Here is a 27,893-nt window from a genome sequence, read left to right as displayed (position 1 = left end):
TAAAATTCTTATTGCCTTTATTCTGCCCGTGGCCTCCGCAGTCCTGCCGGCCAGCACACACCCACGCACGCTCGCACACACTCACGCACACTCAGGCACGCCGGGAGACTCTCCCTCGGCTGGAGGAACCGGGCTGCAGTGACTCCGCAGGGGAAGGGGAGTGAGTCTTTTGGCAGCAATCACAGCGTGTGTCAGGAGCGGGGCGGCCACGCCGGCGGCACCCGCTCCTTCTGCATAAAAGAGGAGGCTGGGGGAGACAGGGCCTCGGCCCCCGGCGTGGCCCCCGCCCCAGCCCCACTCTCCAGCCCCTTGGGGGAGCGCGGCTGCCATCGGTCCGGGGGCGGAGGGTCCCTGTGCAAACGTGCTGATGGCCTCGCTCTGCAGTCCAGAGCCGGCCGGGAGAACCAAGAGGGTCAGAGATGTGGAGCCGGGCACCTGGTCCCCCTCCCTCCCCTTTCTGCTCCCTCTTATTTTTTTTTAATATAACTTTTTTTTTTTTCTTTTTTTTTTTTTTTCTTTTGCCTAACTCCCTGCATAGTAAATCTGACGGGGTTCGGGTTCTGGCGTGCAAAGCCAAGAAAGGGAGCGAAGCCTTCCCTTTGGACACGTTCCAGTGCAGACCCTCGGGTGGAGGGGCTGTCAGGGCTGGAGGAGAGGAGTGATTGTCTGGGGCTGGTGGCCCCGGCCCTGCCGCTGGCTTGGCCTGCCCCGGCTGCTTCCACGCGGGGACCAGAGTCAGGGAAGGCTTCGGACGTGTCTGACGGACTCAGCGGACGGGTCAACAGTCTGTGGCCTCGGGGAGGGTTGGGAAGTGAGGACTTGGGGGGAAAACGGGGTGAAAAGAAATCCAAGAAGCAGAACAACTCTTCAAACCGATGAGCACCGAGACAGGGCGGGAAGCAGGACGTGCCATCTCTGTCCCATAATCCATCTTCAATATGAAGATGTGTTGCTGCCTCGCCGCTCCAGGACACGGGACGAAAAGCTGGGCTCCCTCTCGGCACGAGTGCCTCCGATCCAGGGAAGGGTGGCCCGTCCCGTCCCGTCCCAGGCGACCGTCCGAGGCAGAGGAGCGCCGTGTGAAGGGGGAAACGGGAAGCCGGGCTGCACCGCAAACTGAACCTGGTTGGCAGGTTCCCTCGGTCCGTTCCAATGCAGAGTCCCCTCCGGTCAAACCTGCACCGGGAGCGTCTGGTTCATCTGCAGCCTCATGTCCTGAATGCTGCTCAGGATCTTCTTCTGGTGCCCTGCTAGCGTCACTCCTATCCTCAGCAGGTCTCTGCAAGGAGAAGGTGAAGACTCAGCTCCCTGCCAGCAGCAACACCAGCACATGGCCCTGCCACATCTATCTGCTGCCAAGGGACCCATCTTCAGTACAGCCCTCTGCCAAGCTCCGGTGTCCCTCTAACACCACAGGGGACAGGATGCTGAATCCCAGACCTTAACCCACTTGGGAAAACCCCACGCACAACTCAGCTCTCCACATGCTCAGGCAGGAGGAGCTGACTGCTGGGACAAGGGACAACACTCCGCTGCCCCAGCCCTCTCCCTCCTCTGCCGTCAGAGACTTACTCCGCAGTCATCTGTGCCACCAGGTCGAAGGAGGCAAAGCCGGCATTGACAAAGTTCTCCTTGTACCGTCCCATTTTGATGGCGTCCAGCCAGTCTCCCACAGTGGTGAAGGTGGTGTAATCCGGGACTGTGCGGTCCAGGAGCGGCTGGGAGATGCTAAAGGGCAAGAGAGCCACAGGTCAGAGGGAGCAGGGGACAGAGACGTGTAACTGGAAGCGGGGGAGATTTCTTTTCCCTGCCCTCCTACATCTGTCCCAACCACCCCAGCATTCCCCGGGCTTGGGGGGAGTCCTGGCTGGAGGCGGGGATGCCACTGACCCAGACTGAACGCTGGCGATGACTTTCAGGCTGGCAGCGTTGCGGATGAGCTTGTCCAGCGTGTTGACGATCTGTGCAAATTTGGGCCGCAGGTTGCGGTCCCGCACCCAGCAGTCTAGCATCAGCTGGTGCAGTGCTGTTGGGCAGTCCATGGGGGGTGGCAGGCGGTAATCCTGCTCCACTGCGTTGATCACCTGCGGACAGACATGCAGAAGAAGGTGGTGAGCCACCCAGGCCCCCATGGGTGGCCCACAGCTCCCTGCTCCCCAGGGAGCACTTACGTCCTGGTTGGACATGTCCCAGTAGGGTCGCTCCCCGTAGGACATCACTTCCCACATGACGATGCCGTAGCTCCACACGTCGCTGGCTGAAGTGAATTTGCGGTAGGCGATGGCCTCGGGAGCCGTCCATCTGATCGGGATCTTGCCCCCCTGCCGGGACACACAGCTCTGTTATTGAGCACATACCTGGGGTGTCTCCCCCCACCCCTGGATGGGTGGATCCCCCCTGAGTGTCCCATACCAGGGAGCTGGTGTAGGTGGGGTCAGCTGGGTCGTCCTCCAGAAAGCGAGAGAGCCCGAAGTCAGACACTTTGCAGACCAAGTTGCTGTTGACCAGGATGTTGCGGGCAGCCAGATCCCGGTGCACGTAGTTCATCTCTGAAAGGTACTTCATGCCGGCGGCAATGCCTCGCAGCATTCCCACCAGCTGGATGACCGTGAACTGCCCGTCATTCAGCTGCCAGAGGAGAGATCAGAGGAGTTTGCAACACCCCAAATGGATTGGGGAAGGATCCCAACGTGCTACCAGCACCTTCGTTCTCCCTAGAGCCACCTCTCTTTCCCCACCCCATGATGTCTATGCACAGCTCAGCCCCAGGGATGCCAGCATAACAATGCAGAGAGATGGAGGAGGGCTTGGAGCTGCTGTTCCCCATGTGCTGCAGCCCCCAGCCGAGGGCAGGAGGGGACGGATGCTCACCCTGAGGAAGGAGTCGAGCGCGCAGTTCTCCATGAACTCTGTGATGATCATGACGGGGCGGCTCTTGGTCACCACACCTTCCAGGTGGATGATGTTGGGGTGGTCGAACTGGCCCATGATGCTGGCCTCGCTCAGGAAGTCCCGCCGCTGCCGCTCCGTGTAGCCCACCTTCAGCGTCTTGATGGCCACGAAGATCTCGCGGCGGCCAGGCAGCTTCAGACGCCCACGGCACACCTCGCCGAACTCCCCTGTGGTGGGGAAGGAGAGAAGGGGGCAGCACGGTGAGCCGTGGAGCAGGGTGAGAGGCAGTGGTCGCAGCTGCCACTGTGCCCAGCCCCAGGAATTACCTGCTCCGATGACCTCCTCGATTTTGACGCAGGAGATGTCAATCTCTTTGGCGAATTCCCGAACGGCTTCGTTGGGGTCCTCGTAGGTGAAGGGGTCAATGTAGACCTTCATCCCAGGGGTGACTGCAAGGGCAGAGGAGCCATCACCGGGAGGGATGCAACACTGGTGACGGACGCTGAGCCAGCCTGGCTGGCTGTCAGCCCACCCCTCCTGGTCCCTGGCTAGTGAAGGCTCCCCCTTCGCTTGTGCATGGGGCAGGAGTTGGGACAGGGCAGGCAGAGCCCATTTGCTGGGCTCTCACACTCACCGTACTGCTGCAGCTTCTCCGTGTACTCGGGGTCCGTGCTGTTGCGTTGCTTCCTGCCCAAAGGAGACGAGAGGAGGTGTTCAGTAACCATCCCTTTCCTGATGGGGCAAAGACATTCGCTGCCAGCTTCCAAATCCCAGCACAGACAGTCTATGCCAGAGGGCTTCCCCTCCGGCAGCCTGTGAGCAGAGCCATCCCTCCGCCCGAGGTGTGATGGGAGAAGATGGCCTAGTTGTGCTGAGAGAGGATGGCAGGAGCCCGGGCACAGTCCCAGCTGGTGCTGGGGAAGCAGAGATGCACAGTCCTCCCACAGGACCTGTGCTCCAGTACCCATGTGTGGCAGGTCCAGTCCTTCACTCTCAGACTGGAGCTGCACAAGCTCTACCCACAGGCAAGGGGGAAAGCTCTAGGGCAGACATGAGCAACCCCCAAGCCCAGCTCTGAACCCTCCCTCCCTGCAAAGCCAGTACCTGAAGCAGACGATAGCGATGATCACCACAACGATGACGAACAGCAGCCCCGCAGTGGCTGAACCCACAATCAGGGGCAGCTCCTGGAAAGCCTTGCTGGTGGAGCCTGACGGAGGGAGAGGCAGGAATCAAAATCAAGCTGGGGAAGGAGCACACATCAGAGGGCTGGGGGATGGAGGCAGCTCAGTCCTGGTTCCTACCGTCCTCCGCAGTTGTCTGAAACTCCGTGGGGAGGCTGTAGCGGCCGTACCCAGCCACTGTGCGTGCCCGGACCTGCACCATATACCGAGCATTGGCCTTCAGCCCGTCCAGCCGCACCGAGTTCTTCTGGCTGGTGACCGTGTTGGCGATGCCATCACTCTGGCCTTGCTGTAGGGCAGACACGTAGGTGTCACCTCTGTGAAGCGATTCCCTGCTTTGCTGCCCCTCCATCCCCTGGGCACTGTCTCTGCAGGGACCCTCTTTGCCAGAAGGGCTGGAGGAGGGGAAAGGCTGCTCTGCCTCCTGCTTTACCTTCTCCGAGTACTTGATCTCGTAGTCGAGAATGATGCCATTGGGTCTCTCTGGAGGAGTCCACGACAGCGTCATGCTGTTTCCGGTGCTGCTGTGCAGGTGCATCGTGGGCACGGCAGACGGGGCTAGGAAAGAGGGCAGGGGAGGAATGAGCCACCTGTGCCAGGCTCCCTGCTCCATCCTGCATCGGCCCGGGGGACTCTCTGCCTGGGACCCGCTTGGATAACCCCAGTGGAAAGGGATGGAAAAGCTCTGAGACCACAAATCTCCGTAGGGAGGTGCGATCTCACTGTCTTACAGCCATGGTGATAAGGGACCAAGGGGACCCTTGGAAATAGCATCGAGGTAACACTTTGCCCCATGCCTAGCTGCAAACTGGTCTGGGGAAGGGCCCTGCCAGCCCAAAGCAGGGCTTCCTCCTCTCCTCCTTTCACCAGGAGCTCCACACTCCACCCCACCGACGAGACCCATGAAATCAGATCAGAGCGCGGCGGCTGGAGATTACCAGCACGCTGGAGCCAGGCCAGAGCGGGAGGAAGGAGGGAACGGCAGAGCACTCGGCTGGCTGCGAAGGTTTGGGCTGGTGCTGAGCCTTCCCAGGCCCACAGGGGACAAATCTCATTTCCTTCCTCCTCCCTTCACAGCAGGCACATCTCTGGGGTAGGTCTAGGAGATCCAGAGCTCTCCAGAGCATCTGCCAACCCTGCCCCTCTCCGCTTGCAAGCGTTCTGATCTCATCTCCTCCAGGGACACACGTTAAACAGAGAGGAGAATTTACCCAGGGGATTAGATGCAGGCGCGAAGAGCCAGTAAGGCGGCAGCACAAAGGACTGCAGCCTCCAAGGCTGTCAGCAAGAAATCCCCGCTCCGCTCTGCGGCGGAGAGCCAGCCCCTGCTCTCCAGCAGCTCCACTGACCTGCCTGGTTGGTGGTGATGTTGACAGAGGCGAAATGGGGAGGGTAAGGACTCTTGTTGGAGATGCCGTTCACAGCCTGGATCTCGAAGGTGTACTGGGTGTGGGCCATCAGGTTGCTGATGTAGATGCGTCGCTCGGTGAGGCCGAGCTGGCGCGGCACGAACTCCACGTTGTCGTCGCAGCGGGTGCACAGGCGCCGCTCCACGCTGCACTTCTTGCAGATGACGTTGTAGAGCAGGTCGTCCCGCCCGCCCGTGTCCTGTGGCTCGCTCCACTCCAGCACCAGCGACGTCTCGTTCACGTTGGAGATGACGCTGCGGGGGGCGGAGGGGACGCCTGCGGGGGGAACGTGGGGGTCAGGGATGGCGTGCCCCCATGCCCGGATCACCTCTGGCGTGCGCACAGCGCACTCCCCCTGACCGCTGGCACGGACCCCCACTGCCTCCACACCTCCCCTCGCCTCCCCTCCTGGCCCAGGGCAGGACTCACTGGTGCAGGCGCTGTCTGCGGGGTCCGTGTCCGCCCGGAAAAAGCCGTTTCGACACGTGCAGACCATGGCGGCTCCGGAGGTGGTCCGGCTGTTGGGAGGGCAGGGAGAGCAGGGACCTTCCCCCTGCTTAGATTTGAAGGTTCCCGGGCCACACGCTGGAGGAAGGAAAAACAGACCCGAGTTATCAAGTGCACCCGGAAAACATCCACCGTTCCCTCCAAGGCTGGGCAGACCCTTCCTTGCTCCCTGCCAAATCTCTGAGCAGTGGCTTGAGGACCACAGGCCACCTACAAGCCTTTCCACCGCTGCCAGCCGTGCCCAGGGACGTGGTGCCCCTGGACGGGTGGGCCAGGGTGGGCTGCTGGCACAGGGCAGGTGCACTCGCCAGCACGGGCACAGCTCTGCCCCGGAGAGGCTGTGCTCTGGCAGCAGACCCGGGGCAGCTGGAGGTGGGAAGAGCCGGTTGCCAGCAGCTGTACAGGGGTCAGTGCAGGGCCAGCCAGGACAGCAGGTCCCCAGTTTTGACCCCTCCACAGGGTCAGTGATCCATTCTCTGGGGAAAAGAGGCTGGGAAGGAAAGGACCCCTCAGCCCTGCCTGCAGCAGCCCCCGCGAGAGGCCTCTGCAGCCCCAGATGCGGCCGCTCAGCCCCAAACCCTCTGCCTCGGGCTCTTCAGCCACTTCTCAGCCCCGGGCGGTGGCACCTCCTGAGACCGGCTCAAGTGGAGCGCCGAGCGAGATTAAAACATTCCTGCAGGTCCTTGGCTAAAGAGCTGCTTCGGCATCGCCGCCACCTCCTACCCCCCTTCCGACCAGGGTCCTTCAAGGAGCCACAAGCCCTGAGGTCCGGTCCGGCTGGCATCGCGGGGCGTTCAGGCGTAACGAGGGGCACGTGGAAGGATTAACGGCACTTGAGCCAAGGGGCAGAGCGGCCTCGGGAACCCGACCCACACCTTGAAATAGCCTGATTTATCAAAGTGCTGCCCCAAGGAAGTGGGTCCTGTGCTCTGTTTGCAGCTGGCCAAAGCGGTGAGAGACTCACCGGCACCGGCTCTGCTTTGGCATCGCCCCACGTGCCACAGCCGGGATATCATCAGCACCGACAGCCCCGCAGGAGAGCGCATCCTCCTCACCCCGCCGGGGCTAGGCAGCTCCCGAAGGGCGCGTAACCCCCCCGGCAGCCCCGTCCCACCTCCCACGCCTGTCGCACATCACCCCGTCAACAGGAGGAGGTTTCCCGCTGCTTCACGGGGCTGCGGCAAGCGGAAGTTTCCTGCTATGAGGCATCTCCCGACACCCTCCGTGCAAGTTTTCCGGCTGGTTGCAGCCCCATACGTGGGGCGTGGAGCACTGCTGAGTCACACGCTGCCGGGCCAGCCCCGCGGGGACCCACGCACAGCTCCGGGGTGCCGTCCTGGCCCCCCCGGTTTGCCCAGGCACCGAGCAGCAGCAGCCCCAGGGAAGAAGCCCCGCAGACCGCGCGCTCTCCAGCCCGCCTGCCCCGATGGGCGGCAGGAGCTGCTTCCCGCTCCCAGGGCACGAGCCCTCCGGCAAGGAGACTCCTTTGCTCAAAACAGGACCGACCACATGGCTTGACTCGCTCCAGCTCCTTGACCTGAGTTCACCCAGCCTCTGGGCCTTCCCTTTGGAAAGGAAAGCTTAGCCCATCCCGACTGCGCAGGCTGGAGGGCACAGCAGCGCGCAGACCTGCTCCTCTGCGAGTGATGGAAGCCCTCCGTCCTGGAAGCAGGTCGAGGGCTCCCATCCTCACAGCCCGGGCCACCCTCGCCACCACGAAACGCAAAGACGTGGACAGTAGATGCCTGGAGGTAGTGGAGAGGCCTCAGCACAGGCAGACCCACCCCAGCCGGAGTCCCGAGCGGTTCAAACTGGGTGGATGCAGATTCACACATAAGGAACCAGATTGCTGAGGAATGAGAGCTGACTGAAACCTCTTGGACAGGAACGCTCTGGGCTCAGAAAGCTGCCAAACATGCTTCGGTTATGGACAGGAGCCCAGATCCATCAGGGACAAAACCCCCTGAAATAACAGGCTTGTTGGGGCACCCAGGGCTCGTGCGACAGCCCGAGCATGGCTCGGCAGCCGGGGACAGCGAGGGGCTCTGCAAAGGGTGCGGGAGGGATGATGGCACTGGGCCTCCCGCTCAGTGCCAGACGGTGCCTGGTGGGTTACAGAGGGGAGAGGGTCCTCCCATGCTCCCAGACACAGGAGGAAGGGACAGGCAGAGCCGTCCTCGGGTAGCTGCCTGCTACCCCACAGGAGTGCCCAGCGCAGGCACAGGGGATGAAGGCCATTCCTCCGCACCCCCGTGCCACCCCAGCAGGAGGGGGATGAGCCACGTCCCAGCCCTGTTCAGCCAGGGAACAGCGGGAGAGGGACCGAGGCCCAGATGCACTCCAGTGTTTTAAGTTTCCAACCCTGCTTAATAAATCAGAGCATAAAGACCTCGGTGGCAGCGTGACAGCTCTCAGCCACCACATTTGAAGGCTGTAACCGAGCTGAAAGCTGATCCCAGGTCCCTGGTGGATAAGCCGCTGTGTCATCTCTTCTCTCCAAGAAACTGCCTGTACAACCACCACTGCCTTGGCCGGCACGCCGGGGAACGAGCCCGAGAGCTCCGGAGCAGGAACATGACTCCATCCAGCCGGAGCCAGGTCCCCTCTCCCCACCGAGAGGTTTGCATAAGCACTTTTCCTGCTGAAATGTCCTCAAATAAAATAACAACCCTGAACCTCCACACACAGATCACATCTCCTGGTGCTGGGCTGTGGCCACCTCCAGGGAGAACATGACAGTCACTGACAGCCGCAGGATAACAGGTCAGGGAACCGAAGTGGAGCTCCCCGGTCTGAAGAGGAGCTGCTGGTTTGACGGGAGGGAGACGCAGCCTGGGCTGACAGCGGGGATCAGCTGTGGAGGGGACTTATGTGGGGTGCAGGAGGGAGGGGAGCAGGAACGCAGCTCTGGGGCTGCTGTAAAACTGCCCCTGCACCCTCCGTGGGGCATCGCAGGCCCGGCACAGCCCGGCACGGCACTCACCGCCCGCACCCGGCTGCTGCTGGCAGCCCCTCTGGGATTTCCATCAGGATCCGGGGCCGGATCCTGCCTCGCGGAGCTGCAGCACAGGGCTGGGGGAAGAGGAAGGCACTCTTCCCAAACACAATCCCCACCCCGGTGAATAAAGTCCAAGGGAGTGAGCCGAAAACAACACCAAAATAAAACCCCCCTGGCAGGAGCGGAGCGCAGTGACTCACCCCTCCATCACTGCATGGGAAGCGGGCAAGCAGCAACGAACCCCGCGTGCATCCCCAAAACTTCGGGGTCCCCTCCCTTGGGAAAGGGAGGGAGGGATAGTCCGTGGCACATCGGGAACTACCAGCCCCAAACTCCCCCGTCTCAGGTCTCGACTGCTTTCCCATCCGCACGACGCTATTCCAGCGCGGGCAGCATCCTTCCAGCTATTTCTCTCCCCGTAGGACTGAAGCAGAATGCCTCGCTTGAGCCTAGATAAATTAAACCGATCACATCCCTTTGTCCGGCAACCCTGTAATTTCTTTAAAGGCAGCAATCGAGTCTGCCTGGGACGATCTGTGCTTTATGAACCTGCACGGCTCGCTCCCTTCCCGCTTTCGTAAGCGGCTGCAGATGGATTAGAGCCGTGGAAGCAACAGCCTGGCTACAGCCGAGGCGGTAACTCTCTTTTTAAGTCTCTCTTAAAAGGCACTTGATTTTTGTGTTTTAAAAAAGAAAAAAAATCGCCCTTTGGGTGGAAATATTTCACGCCAGCGCAGTCCAGAAGCGAACGGAGTAAATTTGAAGGGGAGAGAAGGGAAAGAGCCCTGGGGGGTTTGAACAGCGGCATCCGAAGAACAGGCGGGGAAAATGTGTGGGGTTTTTTTTAAAAAAAGGAAAAAAAAAAAATCAACAAGCGAAGCTGCCTCTGGAGCCACAGCGGGTCACAGGCAGGATGGCAGGGGCAGATTTCCTCGGCCGTGTTACAAGTAACCCATTGTGGAGCTGCCTGGCTGTAAAGCGGAGCTGCCTTTGATCTGGCAGCGCGGGCAATTAATAGGAGGCAGTTTCACTTCCTGGGTTTCATGCAGCAAGCCCGTGTTGCAATGCAAAGCTGCAAACAGTTGGCAAGTGCAATGCTTGCTTGGCATTTTTGGTTTGGGTTTTTTTTTAATTCGAGGTGATGTTTCCATTAGTCACTGATTGCCAGGGAAATTTATTTTCGCAGAAATTCAGATTTTGGCCCCAGCCTGACCTGCTGTCACCTACGGACTGTGCCCAAACGTACAGCGCCTGGTGCCGTCAGAAAAGGGACAGCAAAAAGGCTGAGAAACGGGTCTGAGCAGAGCGCGGCATCACGCTGCACACTGTCTCCCCAGGTGCTTTTATGGTTTGAGCGTCCATCAGCTGCACCACACAGCCTCAGTCCCCCTCCCGAGCCGGGTGCAGGCTCTGGGGGCACCGTGGCCCCTCTCCAGGACCCCCCCAAGGGCAAGGAGGGGGCTCGCTGCCAGCCCTGGCACGGAGGCCAGCCAGACCCCAAACACTTCTGTCTTTGGATGAAGCCAGAAACACAAGGGGTGCAAACCCCGGCGAACCCGGCACAGGGAGCACATGCCCAGGAGCATTTCTGGGGAGGTGCCACGTGTTGAGCTGCTCTGTGCCAGGAGCCCCGCACTGCTCGGAGGGAACTCCCACCGCCTGCCTGCGCAATGCGGGGAGCGCCTTGACCCCAAATCCCCCGAATGGCTTGGGTGCTGCAAACCAGAAGGAGGAGGGCTGGGGGAAAGGCTGAACCCTGGGGGCTGCAGGGCCCGGGGGGCGAGGGGGCGAAGGCAGCGCACCCCTGCCTGCGGAGGCACGTGGGAGCCTTCATCCCCCTCCCCGGGCCAGCAGCTCCTCTTCGTCCTCTAAGAGCTGCCTCTGCAGCTTTGCGTGGCGAGGAGCGTGTGGGAAGCGGCACAACCCCCAGAAGGGCCGTGTGCTAATTAAATAAAGATAATGAGGCTGAGAACGAGATGCCAAATCAATGCTGTGGCAACTCAAGACCAGAGCGCCAGATACCAGCCCGGCGTATCCCATTACAAAGCATGCCAAAGAAACTGCCTTCAGCTGGGGCGGGATGAGCCCTCGGCTCCCGCGGGACCGGGATACAAGCTGCATTGTAACAGGGCTGAATGCGAGGTCTAATCCTGGCTCTGGATGGAGATAAAGAGGAGGAGGAGATCTTCAAAGGCCACTGAAAGTCTGGGGAAAGGGGGGAGATTTACAACAGGGCTTAACCCATCTAAGCAGTAACTGGGTATTGTTATTTATTAAAATGCCATCTGGCACTCTGAGTGCTCCTCGCCCGTGCGGTGAAGCCTCGGCAGCTCCCCGGGGCGGGAGCGCCGAAAGCCCAGCTCCGCGGGGCCGCATCCGTACCTCGCCCCGTGCCACGGGGGCACAGAGCCTTCTCGGCAGTGCTGGGCTGCCGAAACGGGGTAAGGGAACATCCAGCTGAGAGCAGAAAAGGGAGCTGCGGCTCCTGCTTCTCCCACCCCTTCTTCAGCTGTTTCCACTTAAAACACAGAATCATACGGCGGAAAATCTGATCCTACAAGCGCAGCGCGACTTTCCCAGAGAAACGTGAGGACACGGCCACTTCTGCCCAGCGAGAGGGCAGGCTGCCGGATGGAGACGTGCCCGTCGCTCCGTGTGCTTCCCTGTGTGCTGGGGAAGAAGCCGGAGCTTGTAGGGGGAAACTAAAGGCACTGAGAGAGCCGCCGTGCATGTGTCTGCGTGGCTGCGGGCATGTGGAGAGGGGACCTCGTCCTGGGCTGCAGCAATGCCCTGATGAACCCTCGGTCCTGCCTCAGGATGCCCCAGCTCGGCACAGCCCAGATGATGGCTGGAAACAGTGTCACCTTGTGCCCAAACCCCGCTGGGAAAGAGCAAACACCCCATACGGTATAAGATCTCCCAGCCCAAGCAAGAAGTAAACCAGCTCCCCAGGAGCGTGGACCCCAGCGCACACTTTTAAGCGTGGGCTCCTTGCCCAGTGATGGATGCCTGGCACCGGTGTCCGTCTGCCCCAGGAGGAGCCAGATCGGCTGCTCACAAGACTGATGCAGGGGGTTGGGACCACAAGCACCCTGCCCCCGAAGTCACTGCGGTGCTGGAGGCTCTGGTCCCCCCGCAGAGCCGTGGCACCATGGAGGCTGAGCTCTCCCCAGCCAGCCGCAGCAGCACGGCCAACAGCTACGCCGCTCCCAAAGCCAGCGGAGAGGCCGGCCTGGCCCAAGCCCCACGTCACGGGCCGTCCCAAATCACATCGCCCCTGCCAAGAGCAAAGGGCTGGCGCCAAGCATCCCGTCATCGGCGAGCACGAGGCATCCAGCGCTGGGGGCCCAGCCGGCATCCCGCTCCCTGCACAACACCTCCAGCCAAGGGGAGCAGCGACCTTTCTGCCCTAAACCTGAACCACCCCAGGGCAGGGTCCTGCATGCCAGAGACCTGCTTCCAAGGACAAAATCACCCCACGGAAAAGCAACATCCATCTGGGCGGCTTTTTCCTTATCAACACGCCCAACCGGGGGTGAAACAGCAACACTAAAGCTGTTGTGGGAGAGCACGGCAGGTGCAGGACTCGCACAGGGCTACTCTGCTGCCCAGGGCAGCTCTCCATCCCCAACATCTCCGTGTGCAGGATGCTTTTCCCTCCCCTCCGAGCAGGGACAGGGAGCTCTGGCTCCCCTGCCTTTGTGCTGCTCCCTGCTGCAAGCCCTGGGTGCTGGCAGGGGCAGCGTGCATCCGCAGGCATCCCCACAGCTTCTCCCGCAAACAATGCAGCAGGGCCCTGCTCACCACCAGCATTTCCAAGTGCCTCTGCACAAGCAGCATGAAATCACGCTTGCCAGGAACAACCGCTTGCTCCAGCCAGGAGCACCACAGAAGACAGAGAGGGGAGATACGGCAGCAGGGGTAAGAGGGAGGTTTTGGTAATGCTCAGAGGCTTAAACATGCTGGATCCCTGATGAGGACCCTGTCTTGAGCCATGGCTCCTGGTAAGGAGATGCACCCTGCGGAGGACAGCCCCGGCGGATGCTAACCAGTGTGTCACAGCAGGCACCGCACCAGTCCCGACCACGAAGGCTTTAAGGCTTCCAGATGCTGAGTCAAACCGCAGTGCTCTGAGATACTACCCCGCTGCCTCCTCAGGGAGCCTGCCCAGCTCCTGAGCCTCTGAAAACAGACCGAGCTCAACACAAAACTGCCTCCTCGGCATCAACACATCCGCGGGGACAAGAGCTGTGGTTGCTCCGCCACATGCGTACCTTGGCACTGGGTATCCTTCATGGTCGGCTCATATCCAGCGGCACACGTACACGCTCCCACGGGTACCATCCACTCGCCGTCGCCGTTGCAGTACAGCTTCAGGGGCACAGACACCTCCACTGCGTTGGGGATGCAGGTGCCCGGCGCGATGACCAGAGAAGTGGGCTCGGCCCCCGTTAAAGTCTCCGGGAAGATAGCAAAGCCAGCAATGGTATTGGAGCATTTCTTGTAGAAAGCCCGGACAGAGATGAGGGACATGCAGGCTCCCAGGTCCTGGAAGGCCAGGTAAAAGCCGTTCTTGGAGAGAGGGCCAAAGCTGCGCACCTTGGTGTTCACACGGCCAGACTCCAGCTTGGAGAAGCTCTCGTCCGGGGCAATTGTATCCACTTTGATATAGGGGTTCTCCATCCAGAAAGGGCTGTTTGCAGAAGCAGAATCCGTATCCGACTCATAATAGAAGAGGTTGAAGGTCTCTTTGCAGGAGCCGGGGATGTTGGGGATGCTGTTACAGTCCCGCACGGTGAACTTCAGCTCCACGTAGACGCGCTGGACGTCCTGGCGCTGGATGAACTTGGTCCGAAGCCAGTTGTTCTGGTTGGCCTCCCGCACGTTGCACACCTGGTACGTGCGGATGGGGTTCATGGCCTCGTCGTAACCGCTGACTTCTTCCCACTGCGAGCAAGAAGGGAGTGGGTTAGACCCCCAGCTGGGGAGATCAGTGCCACGGACACATCGCGAACGGCATGGGGTGGGGGGGACCGGGCAACAGCCAACCGGGAAGAGCAGCAGCTGCACCGCCACCCATCCCAACCCTCCTGGTCATCAAGGTGACTAACAGCAACCCGGGCCAGGGACCACGGTGTTCCCGCTCCCCCAGCATGGAGTCAGGAGGAGATGCTTTCACAAGGATAAGCACGGGAGGGAAGGGGAAGACTCAGCCAGCTCCACGAAGGTGCTGGCAAGCAGCCCTGATGCCTGTGGGGCCGGGGCCAGCCGTGCCCTTTGGAGGTCAGGACCGGGGATGGCTCCAGACTTACCCCTGTCTCTGGATGAGTTGTCCATGCCAACTCAGAGGTCACCCACTTCGTGTCCATCAGGGTCTCTGGAGAGAGAGGGAGGAGAGAAAGAAGTAATTGGAGATGAAGGCCAAGATTAGAGGGGAAAAAAAACCAGGAGGAGTCATGAAGAGGAGAGCTGAGCCTGACATTTCTGCAGAAAACAGCAACTTGGGGGGTGAGACATGGTGGGAGGAGGGGGGAGCGGCGCAGACAGACTCCAGATTTCTCTTCTCCTGTCAGGAGAACAGGAAGAGCGAGGCGTCCCTGGAGAGCCGCGCCGGAGCGGGGAAGTGGCAGGATGAGGAGCTGGCCAGGTGGCGAGGCGGGGATGGGGACGGGCTGCCACCCCTGGCCACTGGCATGGCCCGTCGTGCCTCCCGGCCAGCGCAGGGGGGTGCCACAGGAGGGAGACCGGTCACCCCCACCCGTGCCCTCCCCCTCCGCTTTGGCAGGGCACGTATTTACTGTGGCTGGGGTTGAAAGGGCCCGTTCCCATGACAGGGCGGTGCGGGCCAGGCAGGTTTATCCAGAGGAGGAGGGACTGGCAGGCTGCTCTCCCAGAGACGCCCCACATCACTCATTTTACAAGAGGGGAGAAGAATTTGACCGTCTGGCCAACATTCCTGGAGCAGACTACAAGACAAACCACCCCGGCAGCATTCCCCAAACAGCCCCAGCCCCAGCCTTGGGGGAGCGAGACGCTTGTCTGGGAAGAGCTGCAATTGCAGGCAGCTGTCGCTAATCCCGGGCAGAGCCGCACGGCTCCGCGCGAGCACCGCGCACAGAAACCGGCAGCCAAACGCGAGGATGGAGAATGACGACGTGATGGTGCCAATGGCCCCTCCGTGGGCTGCTGGCTCTGCGACCCCCACGCCAGGGCTGGCCCCGTAGCTGTTTGGAGGGGAGCAGGCACCCCTGGGGTCTCATGGCCCCTCTTCTGCCCAGGGGAGCTTTGGGGCAAAGGGGGTGCAAATGACAGAGCTGGGCAACAGCCCCCTGCAGACCCCAGTGTGCTCGGAGGGGCTCCGGTGCCGGCCCTGAGCAGGGCCCAGAACCAGCTCCAAAACACCTCCCTGCTGCAGCCATGGCCCCATCCCAGACCCCACACAGCTCCCCAGGGGCTGTCCATCCATCCATTCATCCGTCCGTCCACCCCTCAGCCCACCCAGCCCCCAGACGCAGGGCAGGGAGCTGCGGCTCTCCAGCCCCCAGAGCTGGCAGCAGGCTGGGAGCCACTCACTCTCGATGGCCGGCACACAGGCCATGCCGGGCAGCTCGGCCGTGCCAGGCATCACGGCTCAGCTCCAGAAGCAAGAGGTGGTTTCAGCTTCTTTCCTTCCATCCCAAGAAAATCACAGGCTGACGCGGCCAGGGAGGAAGTGCGGAGGAGGAAGGAAACGTTCAAGTGTCGCAGGGTTTCAGATGAAGCCCGTCTGGAGATAAACACCTTCCTCCCTCCTCCCACCCCGGGAGACTGGCCAGTGGCTCCTGAGCCAGCACCCACGGACAGGCCACGAGTGCCACCGCAGCACAGATAAACAAGCACATTTGGGGACACGTGGGCTCTCTGACCCGCCTCACTGTTTGCCAGGATCCCAGCCTGGCCAGCGAGCCTGCTCCACACGACCAGCCTGGGCAGGAGGCGAACATAAAAGCAGTGCCATCAGGTACCAGCAGCAGACATGGCACGAGGGGCAAAGCGAGGAAACCCCTTCCTGGTGCCAGCTCTCCAGCCTGGACAGCGGGAGCGGGTCAGAGGGGCAGCAGGGAGGACAAACTGACACCAGTTTGCAAACAGGAGGAGCGCAGAGGTGGTTACTGGGCAGTGGTCATTTGCCGTTTCTCAAAAACACAATCTAAGGGGCATCTGGCAAAAACTGAGAGAGAAGCAAGAAGGGTAACAAAGAGGGACTTGTGACGAGGATGCCAGGAGGGCTGGGGTGCAGGGTGGGACTGGGCGCCCACAGGCAGCCTCTGCCCAGTCCCCACGGCACTGACTGCCCAGGGGACGCAGCAAACCGCTGTCCTCTCTCCTTCCCTTCCCCACAGCATCAGGCACTGACTGCGGCAGGGGCCGGAGAGTGGCTCCGCGCGGCCGTGAGACCCCCCCTGAGACGGTGCTGTGTCCCCCAGAGCCCTGTGCCAGGACAGCTGCCAGCAAAGGCAGCTGGTGCCGGGCCATGGGGGAGCAGGTCGCAGAGCAGGGCTGCCCGCACCTCTCCGAAGGACAAGGACGGGCCCTGCACGGCGGCTGCCCTAATAAGGGCACAGCGTGCCGCACGAGGGCCCAGGCACGCCGCGCCGCCAGCGGAGCAGAGCCAAGCACGTGCTCGGCACCGACGGTGCACCGGGCTGCCAAGTCCCGGCGCAGAGACCCCACACAGGTCCGGCCAGCGAAGGGCCCCACTGCCGGCGCCGGCAGCTGGGTGGGTGTTTCTGCGGGGGGAGTGGGGAAGGGGCGCCCTGCGTGCCCAGGGATGGGGCCGGTGCCCATGAGCGACGCGGTGGGGATCAGGGTGGCAGGGTGTGCCCGCGAGCGGATGGCACAGGGATCCCAGGCACGGCAGAGCTGGGCCGGACCTGACTGTGCAGGCACCCCTGATCCTGGGGCGCGAGGGGAGCTTTGCTCCCCAAACCTGCCCAGGGGGTGCAGGGACTCCCCTGCACGCCAGCAGTCCCCACGGCAGCAGCCCTCCCCATGCTGGCCCGGCCCCACGACAGGGCAGTGGGCAGCCGTCCCCCCCGGCACTGCCCTTCCCCAGGAGCGCCGGCCTGGGGCAGAGACGCAGCTGGACAGGCTCGCTGCCTGCATCCTAATTTGGCAGCATCTGCATCTGACCAGCAGAGGAGGGGGGAAAAAACTGACAGAGCCAAGCCAGCTGCTGGCGCAAGAGCCACGTAAACTGCAGAGAGAGAGAGCAGGGAGGGGAAATATTAAAAATAAAATCACTGAGCAACTCAGCTAAAGGAAAAAGGCCGAGCACAGAGGGCAGCGGGGGTCTCCTGCAGCCACGGGAGCGAGTGGGGCCAGCGGAGCTCCCCAGCCCCTCGCAGCCCACCGCCCGTGAAGGTCATGGGCGGACGGCCCCGTGGGCTGCTGTGCTGCATGGCTGTGGGGCCGGCGGCAGCGTGCCGAGCCGAGCCAGCCACAGAAATCGCTCTCTGCCCTTCCGGCTGCCGCAGAGACCTCGCAGCAGCCTGGCACCGAACCTGTGTCCTTTCTCCTGCAAACACCAAGCACTGGCCCCCCATGAAAGGGCATGTGCTAGCGGCCAGGGCTGGGGAGATGGGCAAGCACCGGGTTTCAGTGGTTTGGAAGCAGCCAGCTGCTCTCTCCCTCCGGCACGTGGTGCCAGAGGTGGGCTTGAAGGTGCCACCAGCACTTTCCTGGCTCAGTTCAGGTTTGCAGGTGCTTCGGAGGGATGTGAACAGCGTCAGGGCTGGCCGAGCAGTGAGTCAAAGCCACCTCAATCCCGGGCGCCACAGCGAGAGCCTGGTCCCATTAGTCAACGGGAAATTGGCTCCCAATTTCGCCAGCTTGGGGAAGTCACCCTAAGGCTTGCTTTATCACTGTCTGCAGCGCTGGGGAGTTGTCCTCTCCTTACCTTCAGCTGGGCAAAGGCAAGGGATGCCACAGGAGCCTTACTATGCTCCAGCGAGTGCAGCAGGTCACAGTCACCCCCACATAAACTCAGGATTTCCACAGCAGAGTGGGATCCCAGGGCAGGGAAAGAGCCTCACTCCTCAGATGGGGCTGTGAGCATTGCTTTGGCTGCCTCCTCCCTGCCCTGCAAAAAATCTCCTCCGAAGCACACCCTGAACAGGGGTTCCCTGCCAGCAGCTCTCCCATCACCTCTGCAGAGTCCCCAGCAGTTCACTGGGCGTTTGAAGCCCTGGCGAGGACCCATCTGGAGCCGGGGACCTCTTCCTCCCCGTGCAGGGGCTCAGGAATGCAGCGTGCGTGGTCTGAGGCCAGCGAAAACGTTTGAACTCCCCCTCTAAGGGGCCCAGAGAGCCCGTCTCGCACTGCTGAGCGGCAGACGCGCGCGGCAGCGATGGCTGAGCCAGAAAAGGGGGGGGCGGGGGTGTGAAATCAAAATTCTTTCAAGATGAAGCCGCTGGGGAAGACTCAATCGTCTTCACCAACCGGCTCAGATTCGAACGCTCTCGTATTTGAACATGGGGACTGCCGGCTTTTCTCAGGATGCACTTGGCAAGGTAGGGGTGCCAGCTCCTTGCCCCGACGAGAAGGCAGCTCACGCAAGTCAAAAGCATCCTGGAAGAAGGCAAGGGAGGAAAGTTAGTAAAGACGCCCACGCAGCCTCACCGCAAACAGAGGAACCTGTTCTGCAACGTGCCCGTGTGCTCTCCGGGAGCCGTGCACACCATGGCACCATGTCTGCAGGAGCTCGGCGTGGGGCGAGTGGCCTGGCCCAGCCATATGGGCCGAGCTCCTGCAGACAGCACCGATGGCTGAGCCATTTGCCCCGGGACATGGCTTGCCTTCCACTGCAGCGGCTGCTCGAGGTGGTGCTGGATGCCTCTCCCCCTCGCCACCGAGCCATGCTCCTCTGGAAGGAAAAGCAGTATGTTTAGGGATGCACTTTCAGTCTCGGTGACTGCCTGCTAGTCAAAAAGCCACCAAAAGGGGCATCTCCCCACACATTTTAAATTTCCTCCTCCGTTTTGGAGATAATTATGGCAGGAGCAAGCGGCCTTGCGCGCTCCCCATTCAAGCACCTATCAGTACAATTAATCCCGGCACCGTTCTGAGCAGCGGCACAAAGGGCCTTTGGTGTAAGGTCCTTTATCTGGGAACAAAGAGCTGCCTGTGGGAGAGAACCTGAGGTTGCACTTTTCCCGCTGACGAGCGTTTCGCGTACACAAAAGCCGAGTCGCACCGAGCGCCCTGTGCTCATGTCAGGTCTGGGAGACCCCGGGATGCGTTTTCTCAGAGCGTGCCGCCCATCCGGATCCCTCCTCCTCCTCCGGGAGGGTCCTTCCCCCTCTGACCCCAGCTAAACCCTATGGTCATCCTCTTCCCAGGCAGGGGATAGCCACTCTCCGAGGCCAGGGGACTCGCACATGCTGCCTGCAAGAGGAAAGCACTCTTGTCCCGCTCAGCCCAAGGCAGAGCACACGCTCCGTGGATGGAGCACCCTGCAGACGGCAGCTTTGGAGCCGTCACGCTGGGAGGTTTTGACACTCGGCAGCCCCTCATGCCGGAGCTGCACTGCGGGGAAGCTCTTGCTGATGCAGCTCAGAGCCAGAAGAGTGGCGAGGAAGATTGCAGCCAGGGAGGGAGGCAGGCAGCACCCAGGGTGGGCCGGGGGTACCCACAGTGAGGTGCCAGGAGTGGGGTTTGGGAGCTCTGGCGAAGGTGCCGGCAGATGCTGTCTGCCAGCTCCCTCTGCAGGGACGGGGCTGGCAGCACTGCCGGCACGCCGCACAACCCACGCACCCCACAGCCTCCCCGGGGAATCCCGGCTCTCCTGGGGACCCCTCCTGCATGCCCGGGTGTCCGGCACAAGGCCGGGGGGCTGTGCAGGGTCCCACCCTTGGTCTCCCCGGCTGTCGGGCCAGGGGCGGTGCAGTTCAGCCCAAGGGAAGGGCTGGAGCGCTCCCCATCGCCACCCACGCTGGGAACCCGTCCTTACACCGAGCAGGGTGCCTGCTGCTCCCCAGCACCACGCGGGGAGACGCAGGGCTGCCATGGCAGCCGGCCCCTGACCCCGTCCCGCTCTGGGGGGACGTGGGGGCTCGGACCGCCCATGCCCACCAATGCGCCTGCCCCAGGTTCGGGGCGAGCCGAAGACTTGCCAACGAACTGGGAACAAAGGGAAGAGAGGAGGGGCAAGAAAAAAAAAAAAAATGGGGCCTGTATCACAGCTGTGGCCCTTTGTGCCAAGGGCGTTTGGCCCATCATCAAAGGGGATCGGATTTGCTGAGGCAAATGATGACACATCCACTTCAAGCGGGGCAGGTTCTGCCTGCTGCTGGAGGCGAGCCACCAGAGTGAAGAAGTACTGTGGGCACTTAATAATAGACTCATTATTTCTGCATTATGGCAGGGCCCAGAGGCCCCAACTGAGATTAAGGCCCCTTTGTACACATCACACACGCACGCACAAGGACAGGCAGTCCCTGCCCCAGAGAGCCTGGCCGAGGATGGGCAGCACCACCGGCCCCGGCGCCATTGCCAGTCCCGGCCCCGCTGGCACCGCGGTAAAGTCGCGGCAGAGCCCGAGATGCCAATTCCAAGGATGCATACTCCATTTCCGAATCCTGCACCTGCACTGGGCTATCACAACCTCACGCAGGGAGACAGCACCGTGACTCTGAGCCACTGGCCACCTGCATCTCCCTCACAGTCCCCCCATCTGACCGCAATGCCCTGTACCTTCTCTGGAGGGGCAGATCCAGCTCCCGGATGACCGGGAGCTGCCTGGCATGCGGGATGGAGGGGGAACAGGAGCACTCCCTCCCTCCAGCCCTGCTCCGTCACCCACCCGCCGGTCGCTAACTGGCTGAAGAGAGTTTTCCGGCCGCGTGCTCCTCGCCAGGAGCTGTTTCCTGATGGTCACGAGACAGACTGAAGCATGTGAGAGAGGACAGGTGCCAGCTCTGTGAAAAGCAGATCAAGTGGCAGCACACGGGATGCAGGGAGGGATGGGTGTTCGCTTCCTCGCGGTCACGCACTGGGTCGAGCTGGGGAAGGGCAGGGCTGTGCCAAGCCAGGCTCCAGCGCCCGCTGGCACCCACACTGCAGCCCCCTCCAAAGCATGGTACTCGGAGCCCAGGGCTTTTGCAGGACGGCAGGCTCCTGCCCTGCTGTCCTGCCATCGCACGCCAAGGACACGTGCAGCCTGCTGCCTGAGCCCTGCCAGGTCCCGCAGAAAGGCCATACGGACGTCGGGAGAGGACGTGAGCCAGCTGCCCGAGTCCAGCCCTGCACTGCAATTACTGTTCTATTAATACCGTGGGGATTTCGGATGTCAGAGCCCGGTGTGCCATGCTGGGGTCAGCTCGGCCGGGGAAGAGCTGCCGTCCCTGCCCATGTGGTGGATGCGCCCTGGTGCTCACTGCTTCGCCTCGCCCAGGGGGAAAAGCCTCTTTTGGTCTGCCAGGCTGCAGGCAAGGGGAATGGACAGACCCCACGGACAGCCCCTCCGCCCTGCCTGCTGCCAGTCACACTGCCGGCCTTAAAATGACTGCTTCCTGCTCCGGATGGGCATGTCCCTGCCTGGCCCAGGCAAAGGGGCTGCCCACTGCAGCTCCCCGCCATGGGCTCCCGTGGGACAAGGTGACTAGTCGCGCCAGGCAGGCAGGAGAGATTTACAGGTCACTGTCCCCAGCAGGAATGGCCACACAGCCACCCTCCGCTGCCACAGGAATAACTCATCCGATGGGGAGACGCCAGACCTGTTCGAGCCACGAATGCCATTGACCAGGACGTAGGCAGCAAATCAGCCCGCGAAGCCGCCTTCGTTTCCAGGCCCTGCTGTGACTGGGACGTTCCCGCTGCCTCCCTCTGCAGCTCCATCGCCCTGTGGCTTCATGGGGCAGGTGTCCCCACGGGGCCACCAAGCCAAGCTGGGCTGGCGTGGGTGGATGGAGAGCCCCGAAGTCCCCGGGGGAAGGAAGGGAACGCGGTCGGTGCTGCAGGCTTGCCTCCACAGGGCAACTGTTCGCAGCAGGCTGAGATCCAAAAGGCCCTTCTCCCCCCTCCAGCTCCATTTTTTTCCAGGTTGTACTTTTGGAAAGTGCCCAGGGAAGGAGTAATCATATTTAAAAAAAAAAAGGCAAGAAAAAAAAGCAGCAACCTATCCCCTCCCCAAAAAAGGTTACTCGCTGCACATCCAAAGGTTTGCCCCACAGACAGGGCGGCTCGGCTGCCAAGCTCCATCCCATCCCGGCAGAGCGGAGCTGGAGGTTCTTCTGCCAAGATCTCCCTCCTCTCTCCTGCCTGGGGCAGTTACCCAAATCTCCGCGCTGCTCTCCGCTCGCTTCCTCGGCTCTCCTCGAGCACCGAGCCCATCTGGAACTGCTTAAACCCAAATATCCCTCCCCCTCCTTCCCTGCCTCCCCCACCCCCAAACTCAGATTCTTCCAGAGTTAAAACAAGCACAGAGTCAGGAGGGGGTGCCGGGCTGGGCTGACTCGCTCCTTCATTTCAGTTTAATTTCTGGGGAACTAGAATAAATCTGTTCCTGGCGATCGTTCAAGCCCTGCACATTTTTCTCATTAATAAAAAAAAGGCCTTGGATCGCACGCCGCGTGTGCGTGCGCGCCCGCCGAGCACCCCCCAGCCCCGCGGGGTCCCTCCTTCGCCCCAGCCCTCGCTGGGCAGGCGGCTGAGCACCCAAGGGACAAGCAGGACCGGTCTGGGGGGGGAAGAGTGGCAGCAGTGTCCCCTCCCTGGGACAGGGACAGGTTTCGGCAGCCTTGTGCGACGGCCACACCTCAGAGAGGAACAGGGAGGCAAAAATCCCGCAGCAGCTGCCACCAGGCAGGAAAGCCCTGGGCGAAGGCTCCCCTGGGAGGGGCGAGGGACCCGCAGAGGGGGTGTCCCTGCTATTCCCCCCCTCCAGCACTGCAGTCCCTGCGGGCCCCCCGGGGCATTCCTGGGGAAGGGGCCGGGAAACAGGTGTTTGTCAACAGCTCCTGCCACATGCGTGAGAAACCCCAGGCCCCGGCGGCACGGAGCTTAGCGACGGGCAAAAATAAAATAAAATAAAATAAAATAAAATAAAAATAAAATAAAAATAAAATAAAAATAAAATAAAAATAAAATAAAAATAAAATAAAAATAAAATAAAATAAAAATAAAATAAAATAAAATAAAATAAAATAAATAAAATAAAATAAATAAAATAAAATAAAATAAAATAAAATAAAATAAAATAAAATAAAATAAAATAAAATAAGACCCCCACAGCAATATCCCCCTGCCCCAGCCTGGGATCCCCGGCCGGCATGTGCTGGCACACGCAGGGAGAGCGGCCATGGGGCCAGTGCTCGGCCCTGCTGCTGCGCTCCTGCCTCTTCCCAAGATGGCTCCCTCTCCTCCTCAGAAGGGCGGCCATGCGAAGCCGGCTCTGGGCTTCCTCCCTCCTGCCTCGGGGAGCACGGGATGGCAGGCTTGGCTGAGCCGAGGGGAAAAGCAGGTACCAGGGGAGTGCTGAAGCCCCGCTGGAAATGGCGGCCCTGCGGGAAGGGGATGCAGCCCCGCTCCCAAGCTTGGCCCCACGAGGCCTCGATGGCCACGCCGAGCGTGGGCGATGCCGGAGACCAAGCGTGGGAGGACGAGGCCGCGGCAAGAGCACCACGCCTGGCCCTCTGCGGGCAGGCCGCTCACCTGCCCCACAAAATGGCTCCCGTGGGGCTGCCCACGGAGCCTGCATGGGGCTCAGCTCCGCGAGGGGATGGCCCGTGCCCCGCCACCAGCCCCGCCCCAGCCTGAGCGCAGGACTGGTTTTTGAGCAACAACAACAACAAAAAAACACAACATAAAACCAAAACACAAATTCAAATGGGACTGTCCCAGCCGGGTGGGAATGCTACTGCAAAGTGCTGCCCGGCCTTCAAGATGGCAGCCTGGGGGCACGTGGCCATGCCTGGCTCCCCGCAAGGAGCTTCATGGCCATGGAGGGGCTCCCCCATCCCCGCTGCCCTCCAAACGCTTCGCTTGGGAACGCGCCTGCTCCAGAAGCGACGCCAACTCATTACAGCTTCAACCCCGGGAAGGACGGGGTGATGGCAACCACCAGCTCCACCGCGGCCCCTGGGGATAGTGCCCCGTTCCCAGGGGGAGGCTGGCACCCACCCTGCCGCCTCCGCCAGCTGGGAATGGGGATCCCGACCCCGGGGCCGCCCCGACACCCTTCCCCCAGCACGGCTCCCAGGCAGAGACGCTTAATCCCGACAAACCAGTTTGACTAAGCACAACAGGAACAGCTACAATTTTAAAAACATGCAAGTCTGTGATTCAGATTGCTCGGGCTGTTTTAATTAAACGCCAAGCTCCCCTGCTCCAGTGGCAGCAGCAAACGGCTCAGGGAAAGAAAATGCAACAAACTGGTTTCCCCAAATATCTCTCGCAGTAAGTCATCACAACAAAACAAGGAGTTTCGGTTCATTCCTTAAAAACCAGAGGCCGCTATTCCCAATTGCGAGGGCCGGGCAGGCACGGCCCTGCAGCCTCTCATGTCGGGGAGAAACGCGGGGCTGCGAATGGACGCCGGTGCTGCAAGTTTTCCCTCTCCCCAGCTCTTTGCACGCTTCGCTTGACACAAAAGAAAGCCCTTCTCCTCCCCGCCTCGGGAGCTCGAATGGGGCGGGCTTCCTTGAAAGGAGCTTTTAGCAAGGAACGGGAGATTTAATGAATCCAGCGAGCACCGCGGAGCCCCACAACCTGCTTTCCCTCGCAGCCCTACCCCAAGCATCAATAAAACAGCAGGGCTAACTTCCCCCCCATCACCTGGCCGAGAAACATGCCATTTCAGTGAAAAGTAATTAAACGGAAAGCAAATCTCCCTGCCAAGAAAATACCTGGCAGTTCCAGCCCAGGGGTCAATTAAGCCGGGGTTTGCCGGTACAGAGAGAAGCATGGTCAGCCTGTGTAACGCCCGGCGAGGGTCTGGGAGCTGCAAACAGGCAGAGCCCAGATGAGGAGAATCCCCCCTGGAAATCCTCCTGCTTCGGGGCAGTTTGGGTATTTCACCAGAGCCCGAGTCGGCTCAGGGCTATGCACAGCAATGCCGATGCCTCTGTGCGGGGATTCGTGGGGGAGCACATGGGAAACCCCAACTTTAAACGTGCCCAGAGAGGCTGCTCTGGGCAGGAGCACGGCAGCACAGCGGTTCCTCTGGAGAGCAGGTCCCAGTCCCAGCCCACCCACAACCCCGGGGCGACAGGCAGAGCGAGCCCGCGGCCATCCGCGCTCCCCCGGGCCAGGGCGGTTTGAAGCCTGGGATTTTATCCCCGGACGGTCGTCAAGGGCCTCGCAGCACTCTCCCCGTGCCGTTTCACCACGTCTGCTTCCCCGTGGGGCCTCTGCTCCCACAGCCCCGCTGGAACAAACTCCTCGGCTCCAACCCCTGCACTGGAGAAAGGCTCCGCTGTTGCCCCCAGATAGAGCATTCCTTCTGCAGCCAGCCTGGGGACTGCTGAACCGGAGAAGAAAAACACATTGTGACTTCAAACAGACCCAGCGCACTTACAGGATCTGGAGAGAAACCATTTTCTCCTCGGCAGCACAAAGCCCTCACTGAGCTGCTGCCGAGCGCGGCTTTCCCCCTCCACCCCCATGGGGCCTTGTAAAGAAACCCAACTCCCCGCCATCCCCCCGGGAACGGGCAGTGCCAGCCAGCCCCGCAGCCCCCTGCTCTCCCAGCCGGGCACCGGCCGCAAGCTCAGCCCGTTGTCCCCTCGGAGGGGACAGCAAGGTGGCCGAATCCGGGGACCGCTCACTGCCGTCTCCAGGATGTGCGCACAGATTTACGGCCACACCAGATTTATGATCAGCACTAAAGTATCCAAACGAACGTGCACGCGAGGTTTACGGTAACCGCCCGAATGCGCCGGTCCCCGTCAGGCAGCAGCGCTGCAAGCAGCCAGAAATGCCCAGCGCAGCAGGAGCACGGGAGCTCGCTCACCCTGACGCGAGCAACGGCTTCCTAATGCCGGGCAAGGCAGAAACCTCTCCCGGCCCAGCTGCAACTTTCCCTCCAGCTTGGACAAGAGTGAAGGGGAAAGAAAAAAAAATAAAAAGAAAATCCCAGGGGAATCAGGGCCAGCCCCAAAAATGCTGGGCGGCTGCCAGCCAGCCCTGAAGCGGTCCCATCGGGATGGCACCCAGCTGGGCCCTGACCTCCTCGGGCAGCATGATCGGCCCCTGACCCCTCTGCACGCTTGGGAAGTAGAGAAAACCCAGCGACTTCTCAGCATGAGCTGTTTATTTTCTCTCCATCCGGCTCTTCACCCCGCTCCATCCCGGGGCAGCGGCGGGGGAGAGGCCGGGGCTCCCCATCTCACTGGGGACTGACGGGACAGCGCGATGCACACCAGTGCTGCCAGCCCCCGTGCCGGCTTTCCTTCACCGGTTCCCAAACCGCTGATGGGAAGAAGCAGGTTGCGAGGGGCTGCCCGCAGGTGTGGGGCCCTGCCAGGCTCCCTGCCCACAACTTCATCCTCCTGCACCTCTCCAGAGGGAGGGCTCGGCCTGGCAGCTCCCGGGTGGGTGCTCGGGAGCCTCCATCCCGAGAGGGCTGGGTGCAGGCTGGCTGCTCCCTTCCCCTCCTGCCGCGGGGCTCCCGCTCAGCCCGGAGCTCACGGACCGAGCAGGCCCACAGCTCCCTTTCCTCCGGCGTACAAAGAAGGATGATTTTTCAAAATTTCTTCCCCTTTAAAGGGAATTTAAAAAAAAATCGCAGGGAGGAACACGGGCAACAAGCACCCCCCCAAACTTTCTACAAAGCCGGAGAAAATGTGTCCCCCCAGAACTCGCAGCGGGGAAGGGCTCCTGCCCACCACGGTCACCCCCCCGGGGCCGCAGCCCCAACCCGGCACCGCGGGGAGACGGCAGCGGCAGCCCGAGCACAGAACTGCCTCCGAGCACACAAAAGCCCCCCCCGCCGCGGCGGAGGCACCCGCCGCTCCTCTCCGCCCGGGCTTTCTCCCTCCCCAGCCCTCTTCTCGCCGCTCGGTTACCGGACACCGGAGCTCCGCCGCCCCCGGCCGGAGCCGCGCACACTTTGTGCCGAGACAAAAACCCGCCCGGACCCCCTCCTCCTTCTCCCCGGTACGAGCCCCCTCGCCCGCCCCGGGACCCCCCGGTCCCCCAGCGGGGCCAGGAGCCGCTTTTTTTGTTCAGAACCGGGGCGGGGGGTGACGGCGCTGCCCCGCGGACCGGGATTCACCCTCCGGGACACACACACACACGACAATTAACCCTCTTTTTATTCCCAACTCCACCGGGGCGCGGGGGGCTGCCCTCTCTCCCCCCCACTCGGGGATGGATGCGGCACGCGTGACCACTCGTCCCGCCGGTCCCACGCCGGAGCCTCGGGGGTTAAGGCGGCGGGCGCGGCGAGCCCAGCCGGGGAAGGGACGGAGCCGGACACGGCACACGGACACTCCTCCGGCGGCCCCACCAGTTCTGGCACGCCGCGAGCTTTCACTGAAAGAAATATTAATTTTCCAGCCCTCTCGGTCGTGGCGAAAAGCCTCGGAACGTGAAGCGAGTATCCAACGAGACGCCGCTCCCTGCCAGCAGCGGCCGCCGCGCCTCGGCCGCGCCGGGCTCCGTTCCACGGGGCGTTGACTCTGAAACCTACCGAGGGCGGTTCAGCACTGGGAGCGGGGCTGGGGCACGCTGCGGCGGCGAGCTCCCCGCGGGGACAACCGGGCGTCCGCGGCGCGACAAGCCGAGCCGACGGCGGACGCCGACGAGGCCCTGCGGGCCGGGGACAACCCTGGAGGGTGCGTGCGTGCGTGCGTGTGTGTGTGCGGTCGCACGGGCCCCGGTGCGGCGGAGAGGCACGCCCGCCCGGTACTCACCCTCCAGAGC

General features: G+C 61.8%; 1 protein-coding gene across 1 annotated transcript; it reads right to left on the bottom strand.

Annotated features, from left to right (window-relative positions):
- On the bottom strand, nt 1–27,893 carry EPHB3 (EPH receptor B3). The gene is made up of 16 exons (XM_068405675.1): nt 27,884–27,893; nt 14,303–14,367; nt 13,265–13,937; nt 5,915–6,070; nt 5,426–5,761; nt 4,510–4,634; nt 4,197–4,365; nt 3,997–4,102; nt 3,527–3,579; nt 3,219–3,341; nt 2,872–3,119; nt 2,413–2,628; nt 2,172–2,321; nt 1,891–2,084; nt 1,573–1,728; nt 1–1,279 (listed from the first exon to the last, which is right to left on the bottom strand). Exons 2-16 carry the CDS (start codon nt 14,357–14,359, stop codon nt 1,171–1,173), a joined length of 2,871 nt encoding a protein of 956 aa, XP_068261776.1. The 5' UTR covers nt 14,360–14,367; nt 27,884–27,893; the 3' UTR covers nt 1–1,170.

Source organism: Nyctibius grandis, chromosome 8 (assembly GCF_013368605.1).
Source record: "Nyctibius grandis isolate bNycGra1 chromosome 8, bNycGra1.pri, whole genome shotgun sequence".
NCBI lineage: Eukaryota > Metazoa > Chordata > Aves > Nyctibiiformes > Nyctibiidae > Nyctibius > Nyctibius grandis.
This window is presented reverse-complemented; position numbering and strand designations above follow the sequence as displayed.

Coding starts and splice junctions, on each gene's coding strand:
- EPHB3 (XM_068405675.1), bottom strand. CDS start 14,359: ATGGACACGAAGTGGGTGACCTCTGAGTTGGCATGGACAACTCATCCA. Junction 13,938..14,302: donor CAACTCATCCAGAGACAGGG/GTAAGTCTGGAG, acceptor TCTTGCTCGCAG/TGGGAAGAAGTCAGCGGTTA. Junction 1,280..1,572: donor GTGGCACAGATGACTGCGGA/GTAAGTCTCTGA, acceptor TTCTCCTTGCAG/AGACCTGCTGAGGATAGGAG.